At 49.8% G+C, this 8,731-nt stretch overlaps 1 protein-coding gene across 1 annotated transcript; it reads left to right on the forward strand.

Moving 5' to 3' along the window:
• Positions 1 to 895: 895 nt before the first annotated feature.
• Positions 896 to 3,958, forward strand: LOC144108540 (uncharacterized). Its single transcript, XM_077641752.1, has 2 exons — positions 896 to 1,207; positions 3,376 to 3,958. Exons 1-2 carry the CDS (start codon positions 1,092 to 1,094, stop codon positions 3,956 to 3,958), a joined length of 699 nt encoding a protein of 232 aa, XP_077497878.1. The 5' UTR covers positions 896 to 1,091.
• The last annotated feature ends 4,773 nt before the right edge of the window (positions 3,959 to 8,731 follow it).

Consider the following 8,731-nt stretch of genomic DNA (forward strand, 5'->3'; position numbering starts at 1 on the left):
CTTGCTATGATGATATTCGACCCTGACCTGAGTCTGACCATGAAGTCTTCTGCCTTGATACTTCTATTGCTCGCTTCTACGATGGCTTTTGTAGCTTGAAAGGGCTTCATTCCTTGCACTTTAAGTACGCCTCGTGGCCTGATGATGATCTTCATATCGTCCCTGGGTAGCGGGGGCAGCATCTGCCTTGTCTGCCTCCTCGTCTCCCCATTTTGTATGCCTTCCTTGCCGCTCTCCGGTTGCGTCACACCGTCTGCGGTCCCGTTGGCTGGCGCCATTTTGCTGTTGTTGTCGGTGATTCCCAGCAGGGGTTGGGCGCTGTCTTTTCCCATCTGCTTTGCCCTCTTTGTCTGTTTCCTGGATTGGTATATTGTCCATCCTGGTTCTGTTTCCACGGCCCGCCTGCTAACGCTCATCGCGTTGCCTTGTTGCATGGCCTCTGCTTCTTCAGCTTCCATGGGTCCGCCGTCCGGTCCCGCGCCGTTGCACGTGGTCGTCGGTGCGATATCCATTTCCTGGTAATTGTCTTGTTCCTGGATAAATCCAGGATTAATATTGCTTGCAGTAGAGTTATTGTGTGCCCTAGTCGCCAATATCACCGATCCGAGAGCTTCCGGTCCGGCGAGGAGAAAAAAAGAGATTCTGCCTCATCGTAAAGGAGCGGGTTTCAAGATTCAAGGAACGTAGCAGGGAGTTGCAGAGAGTTAGGTGCGCGCATGAGACTGGGAACTTCCTGTGGCCATAGGCGGAACAAGGCAAGGTTAATTGAAGGTTAATGGCAAATACCTTTTGTCCTGCAGCCTATATAGTTTGGCTAATGATGATGAATACGATGGCGGCGTGTTGAGTGCGGCAAACGTTTCCTTTTATTGGGCCTACCGCAGCAGCAGAAAAAAAGCCGATCTGGTGCCGTCAGACGCTTCCTGTTCGGTTCCTGGGACGCGGATGAAGTGCCACTCACCCAAAGACAACCATGTGGCACGTCTTGGAGCGAAGGGTTCCTTGTGGACGTGTCCTCGGCCGCGGACGTCTCGCACGATGCGTTGGGGGACCATGTGGAAAAGAAGGCGACTGAGCAGCACCAGGAGCGCATGTCCGGGGAGTCTTCAGCTAGTTCGTCTTCTGCCGCCGCTAACTTGAATGAGGACGGTGCGCACGTCTTCTCAAGTACGCGCGGCCTCTCTCAGATACCGAAGCTGCACAACTGGTGAGTTTCGCCGCCGTGGCATAGGGAGTGTGCACTATGCCCTATAATCATGCTCTAAAAGGTTTCACACTCGTGACTGGAGTGAACTTCCAAAGCAGACTCCTAGTCAAGCGAAATGCAGGTGGATTTCAACGGAGCTTTTTCAACACGCATTACATTTAATTGCAGAAGACGACAGAAGAATTGCAGGACCAGGAAAGAAAGCAGCCCCTGCATCATAACAAAAAATGCAATGTAATGCCCGGTGTAAAATTTCTAAGCTGAGTGCATGACTGCCGGGTTCACTTGTTGGTCGTGTGTTACTGAAAAGGATGTCGGTGTTTGGCAAGAAATGAGGAAGCTGTGTGTGAGTTTCTCCAAGATCCAGGTCCGTCAATTCAGCCAGGTTTATGGGCGCATGCTTGTAGTTTTTTGGGCAGAACCATATGTCACAAAGAGGCGTTAACGCACATGTGGGATTAAGAGAAAAAGAGCTTTGCGACTTTTCTTGAGGTTGCTGTAGTGGCAATAGGAGTGTTTTGGCCATAGATTTTCACAATTTTTTCGAACGACTGATTACTTTGTTTGGTTGCTACTGGTGGAGCCGGAGACTAAGAAAAGTTTGGGCTCTAGTTGCTTGCGTACTAAACGCATTTCCATACCATGCACAGTAACAGAGCGGCTGAACATGTTATCAATCTCTTTCTGAAGTGGTAATCTGCATCAAGGCTATGAGCAGAGCGTTGGAGAGCTGAATACTCAACTACGAGCACATCTAGCAGTGCGGGCTGGGCAATATTATTTTTTTGTTTATTCTTGCCATTCTACTCTTCGTACTACGAGGACAGCCCAGTGTCCAAGATAGCGGCACTCCTGGACGTGTTTATGAACAGGTCTATTGACGCTAACCAGAGGGATAATAAAGTTTCCATAAATTCCGGTAATATATTACAGATTGTATATTTTTATCCTGAATGAAAGTAAACTGATGCTCTGCTGACCGGGAAAACAATTCAGTAACTGTGAAGGCAGACACAGCAGCGTTGGTACTAAGCTACAACACCGATGAGTTTAGACCGGCTGCACAACTGTAACCTAGCGTAGCCATGCCCATTAGGCTGGTGGGACTGAGGTCGCGTATTCTACCGGCAGGGATGTGCTTACACCGACTCAGATCACACCATCGCACAGATTTCAATTAATTGAGAGCATACACAGATCTGTGGGCATGTTCCTTACAGCTCTTAAACTGCCGCGAGTAATCATCTTTGACAGGAAGGCATGGCGGAGCTTTGGATTACAACGTTTTAAGAGGGCGACTCCGGCATGGTTTATCGCCGGAAATAATCGCCGCAAAGCTATTACCGTAATAATTGGCAGCAAAGTAACGATACCTGTTACATTAAGTACCAGGTGTCTGGAGAAGAGGATAGCCGCATTTTCCTTGTCTGTTTTTTTCGTATAGAAAAGTAAGGCACAGAGAAATTACTGAGAAGACGGGTGGCCTTAGGTCTCGTGTCCACTACAGTGTCGCTGCAAGAAATTGCACCTTTTAGAAGTGGTCACAACCGTTTGTGGTTAGCGCTGTGAAATGGCAGCTAAGCCAGAAAAAATTGCGACCGCGAAGTTCGCGGTTCACCTTTAAATTTCAGCGAGAACCTGATGCCTCTGCGTGGTTTTACTGCGAAGTTTATCAGTATCGCGCTTGGCTTCTCGTACGGCGGGGTGTTGTGGGTGCTCACACTTTTGCGTCTTGTCGAGGGTAGGAAACTCCAGTTAGTTTTGGTTTTGGAGCGGGGTGCTCCTAACGTGCGTTGGCAGTGCGGTACTCCTTTTTAAAAACGATTAATGCCTCCGCATACAGCATTCTGGTTTTAAAGTTAACATTCACATCATAATTTGTCAAAACTAGCATAGCACTTTAGAATTATTACGTTTTCATATCTATTGACGTGCAATTTTTCTGTCGTTTTGGACGATAAGATCAGGTGGCCATGCACCAGTTGTGAGGCTGCGGCGATAGCTTAATTGTCTAAGACATCTTGAAACGAAGCTGCTCTGTTTGCGTCGGCTGTGTTTCTAAACCCGCTTGAGGTGAAGTTTTCTCCCTGCATCAATCTGAGCAGCGGCGGACTAGTTCTATAAACGCTTCTCGTTGTAAAAGTAATAGCTGCCCCTCTACTATGCAGGTCTCCTATGTCACTCGTCCAACTCTCGATCGTCGTCGTGGCTCTCACAGTGGCTTTTGTTGTCACACTGGTGTTCACGCTCTGGGACAAGGACACACGGGTGCAGGAAATTGGTGACGACCAGCTTTACTGGGGTGCCAAGGAAGACAGCGTTGCTAGGGAGGCCGGAGCCACCGCAGACACTCTTTCGGAGGGTGTGCTCGCAGTAGTCAGCGGACAGCACCACGACCAACGCGGCGGTGACCTGCAGAAGCGAGTCGTAGTATCATCCCGCTTCACCAACGCGCCTGGGAGTTCGCAAGGTCTCCCACGTTCTTTCACTCACGGCGGAGTTGTGCGCTGGAACGACGGTAATTTCGGACCGGTGCGTTTCACGTTCGCAGCAATGGATCTTTCGTCAAAGCAGCGTGAAGAAGGCCACCAGCATGACTCTGCCAGACTACGAGATAAGAAGGCGTCTATGGTGGAGAAAGGAGTACAGGAAGGCATGGACGAGTACAAAAGGAAGAAAAGACGCCTGGAACGAGTGGACAGGAAGACGTATTTGAAGAACGTGGACGTTCGCCTGCTCAAGAATAATTGAGTTGAAGTCTCTCTAGTTTGGGCAGTGTAGTGGCGTGTCTCCTCTTTGATTTAAGACAGATTCATCTTAAACCTTAATTTCGTCTGTGTTCTTTTTGAACTGTCAAAAAATAACAGCAGCTGGTTCTAGCGGCTCGCTGGCGACTTTGGATGTATGGTCATACTCATAGCACTGCGCCTGCCTCACCTTGTACGCGATGCGTGTAGATTCAGATTGTTCTTGGCTCCTATTAAGGATGGCCCGAGTCTGAGTGGCGGCTGTCAGCGAATGAAAATGGCGGCAAGTGCGCAAAAGCAGCAGGTAATAAAATTGCCGGATAAAGCCAGGTATGTGAACACAAGCTCACTCTTCGTGTGCCACGTCTACATTTCCAGCACAACAGATTGCGCAACGCAACGCTCCGGCGCCGCTTAAGTTATCAAAGCAATATTGAAAATTGTAATATTCGGATATACTCGCTATTTATATGCACATTCAATGTATTTTAAACATTTGTGACCAGCATGCAACTTCAATACAAACATGCCACATTATGCCAGGACACTTCCTGCACCCCTGGCAGCACCAAAGGGAGCAGGAGATGTGGCATAATGTGCAAGGAGGAGGAGGAGAAAGAAAGACGGGCTGGTTAATCGTCAGAATAAACACCAGCAAAGCTATTACAGGGGCTAGTTGGTTGATCATACTGGGGACAAATGCGCTACAAGCGACACAAAAAGGACACATACACACGGCGCTTGTGCCGTGTGTATGTGTCCTTTTTGTGTCGCTTGTAGCGCATTTGTCCCCAGTAAGAATAAACACGTTTGCTACGCTGCACATAGCGACAGGCATGAGGGGATGAAAAGATGGAGGAAAGGCAGTAGCAGGAAAATAAAGTTAGTGTGCAGTCAGTAAGCGTATGGTAAAATCCCACCCTATCGTGCAGGCTCGAAGTTATCAAGAAGCGAAGCAATGGCTGGGAGACCTTCACCGCCAACGATCACCGCGGGCAGTGTCGAAGAATCTGCACTTTCGTTAGTGGGTTGTGACGGTGCTGAAAACTTCTATTTTGTGGAATGAAGTTTGGGTGCCACAGAGTGGCCCCGCTACATGGTCGGCGTTCCTAGTCCGGGACACCGCATGACGAGTCCCCGTCTCGCACCCGTTTCACCAGTGCCATTTGGGACTCAAGCAAGGAGCATTTGAGGATGCCAATCTCCCATGCCTCTCAAGAAGGGGTAGCGGAAGGGGGGAGATGGGAGTTTTGAGTACATGCACACACCACGTGGAAGATATCACAGGTCTTCCCACAGTGCGGGCATCGCCCATCCGTGTTAGGATGGTATTATTTCATGATTTCAGGACAGAGCTGAGTACCTGTCTGCACGCGCCTTAAAGTTCGCTCCTCCGTCTTACTCAGCCCCTCAGGGGCTGAGGAAAGGCGGTGGTTGTCGTTATAATGTGTTATGATTTTCCCTGAACCGCAGCGGGTGTGGATCTAAACGCTCGGGCGCGTGGCAGAGACACTGCAGTTCTGCACTGTATGGAGGGCATTCACAAAAAGTGTGGGGTGTAGTTTCGTCGCGCCCGAAGATGGCACATGCAGGGCTCTTAGCCATACCGCTTACAAACAAGTAAAGGATGGTGAAAGCTACACCAAGCAACAGACGGCACAGAAAAGTTGCTTCGCGTCGTGGTAGGCTGGGTGTAAGACAGAGCTTGAAGTCACGGCCCAGCGATTTTGAACGTGAGTTAGAAAATTGGCTGGAATTCAACACAGCAAGTGTGATTTTCCGAAAAAGTGCGCGCAGCCTGCCCTCTGCGTCTGCTCTATAAACGGGGATCGGCACAAAATCAACGTCGTGGTGCTTCGGTCCGCGCCATTTCACCCGTGTAGTGATTGCATGCTACGCCGCTGTGTCTTGGTAGCCATTTGGAGGTAATGTCGACTGCCTGCTATGCCGCTGTGTGTTAGCAGCTATCGGTAGACAATGATGTGATCTTTATTGATTGCAGAGTGGTGTAGTTCTCGCATTTTCGCGACCAGTTCTGCATGGGCTCCACGGCGGAGAGTAGCTGCTATCCCATAGAGGGCTGCTTTAGAATGGGCGAAAATGTGCCACTGCTGGCGATTTGCTGATTGATATACTTACCGTTGACACGATGAGTGTAATAACTCTGTTTTTTTTTGTAGACGGCGCGGGGATCACCACGAAGCCCGAAGAACTGATGGGGTTCACTGATCTATCAGTGTAGACGTGCGGCTGGTCTCGATTGGGCTCACGGAAATAATCATGTTACTTGTTTTAGTTCTGTCCGTGATAAATTCACATCCTCATACCGGGTATTTAAAGAAGCAAATGTGATGGGTGTACGCAAACATGAAAAACCACCTTTTGTCATTTCATAGTATCATTGTCTTTCCCATAGCATTATGAAGGTTGCAGGAAGGTGTGATATTCATGTCGTTTTTTCAGCTCCTGGGAACTGAAGGTTTGCCCCCTACTGAACAAAAAAAAGAGATGCCAACCCGTGCGAGATAAATCATCGGTGAAAGTTCACTAAATGCCTTTCTGAAGTGATCTACGAGATACCTCTGTCGTGTGGACAGTCCTACCTAGGACGAACTGGCCGCTGTTTTAATGAGTGTGCTCTGGAACCTAAGCGATTCATGTGCACCAGCACGGGCAGTAATCTTCCCCTACACTGCAAAAGCTGGGAAACCAACAGCTGTATGCCTTTTCTGAAGAGGAAAAAATCCTATCGAAGGCAAAAACAAATGCGGAGAGGGAAGTAATCGAGACTTTCTACATCTCAAAAAGGGATGATAATTGGGTCAGCTCACCCTCTGTTTATCGAGGAAACAGATCGAATTTTTAGATGGGCACATCTGGGCTATCTGTCGGGCTTAATACACCTGTCATTGCTACTGTCTTGTATTTTTTCTGTGTCGCTGCCTCGTATTCAGTTCATTTGGGATTGTATCGTGTTTTTGTCATGTTAAAGACTCCTATAAGTTCCCTTCTTTCACGCAATAAAACTATTTTGAAGTCTGCGCTTTGTGCGTTCCTGATTGTGCCTGTTCTTGTTGCCCTGTCTTAACATTCTGATTACATTTTTTTTAATTGGTTTTTTGGGGAAAGGAAATGGCGCAGTATCTGTCTCATATATCGTTGGACACCTGAACCGCGCCGTAAGGGAAGGGATAAGGAAGGGAGTGAAAGAAGAAAGGAAGAAGGAGGTGCCGTAGTGGAGGGCTCTGGAATAATTTCGACCACCTGGGGATCTTTAACGTGCACTGACATCGCACAGCACACGGGCGCCTTAGCGTTTTTCCTCCATAAAAACGCAGCCACCGCGGTCGGGTTCGAGCCCGGGAACTCCGGATCAGTAGTCGAGCGCCCTAACCACTGAGCCACCGCGGCGGGGCTGATTACATTGGCTACTGTATAGATTTGTGTAGAACTCTTCGTCTGCTTTAACTATCTTACCCATGTTGCTAATGGGATTGCCCTATTTGCCTCTTATCGCATACATCCGATTTTTACCTACGCCTAGATTCGTAAGTTCCTCTGCTTTCCTTCTTACTGCTAACTTTTTAATGGGCTTCCGCTTCACTAGTTTCGTTCTCTCTACAAATCTTGTCTAATTCGAGACTTCGCCATTGTGTCATAACTAGAATGCACCTTTCCAAGGACGTCCACATCCTGCACGATGCCAAGGCGAGCGCATAGTAAAAAAATGGCCTGGCTTAGCTAAGGTTATGCCTAGGATGCGAAGCATAATAGATTTGTGAAAGGGTATAGCCTGGTGACACTTGGTTATACTTGGTAATGCTCTGGTCGCACGCTCCTTTTCAAGCCGCTGCTGTCGCTGTTCGGGAGTTTCTTGAGCACGCATCTGCCGTTTGGTTGCGTTCCGGCGCTCCGAACTGGTAGAAGCACTGTCGGGCAAACTCATAACTTCTTCCTTTGCCGTTGTTTCCGTAGAGGAACGTTGTTGTCGAGCTGCATACTGGGTACGACGCTTGGCGAGTCGTTCTTCTCGTTCTTCATCAGTCTCGGTGGCTCGCTGAAGCTTACGCTTTTCATTCCGCCAAGCTTCCCTGTCTGTAGGCGGCATCTCGCTGTATGACTGCCTCGGCGTGAGGAGCGGGGCTCTTTTATACAATGCCGCGACGACAATCGCCCCCTAGCGGGAGGAGCGGGAGCTAGCCTTGGTGGTCGCGGCCGCGCGAATTGAGCCCCGTTTCTCCACAGCTGGCGTGACATCAGACCACGTGCTCGGCTGCAGCGCCCCTAGCGGGAGGAGCGGGAGTTAGCCTTGGTGGTCACGGCCGCGCGGCGACCGCGCGAGTTGAGCCCCGTCTCTCCTCAGCTGGCGTGACGTCTGACCACGTGCTCGGCTGCAGCGCCCCTAGCGGGAGGAGCGGGAGTTAGCCTTGGTGGTCGCGGCCGCGCGGCGACCGCGCGAGTTGAGCCCCGTCTCTCCTCAGCTGTCGTGACGTCAGACCACGTGCTTGGCTGCAGCGCCCATAGCGGGAGGAGCGGGAGTTAGCCTTGGTGGTCGCGGCCGCGCCAGGCTGGGCTATGGTTGAGCTAAGTAGTGTCCCTATTATGCTTCGCATAAACGTCTAATTTTAGTCACACCATAGGGAATGGGAAGTGGTAAGAGCCGATATAGGACAGCTTCCTTTCTCGAGCATGTTCAATGAGGTTGGAGGTATTGCGTCGGTCCTCTCGACGGCCGTGTATGTGTTCTGCGTAGGAGAGATGCGTGCCGAAAACCTGC

This window comes from Amblyomma americanum, chromosome 10, assembly GCF_052857255.1.
Source record: "Amblyomma americanum isolate KBUSLIRL-KWMA chromosome 10, ASM5285725v1, whole genome shotgun sequence".
NCBI classification, from domain to species: Eukaryota; Metazoa; Arthropoda; class Arachnida; order Ixodida; family Ixodidae; genus Amblyomma; species Amblyomma americanum.

Bases quoted from the DNA above. Each gene is read 5' to 3' on its own strand.
- LOC144108540 (XM_077641752.1), top strand. From the start codon at position 1,092: ATGTCCGGGGAGTCTTCAGCTAGTTCGTCTTCTGCCGCCGCTAACTTG. The intron at 1,208-3,375 runs GTGAGTTTCGCC...TCTACTATGCAG, and splicing joins ATACCGAAGCTGCACAACTG to GTCTCCTATGTCACTCGTCC.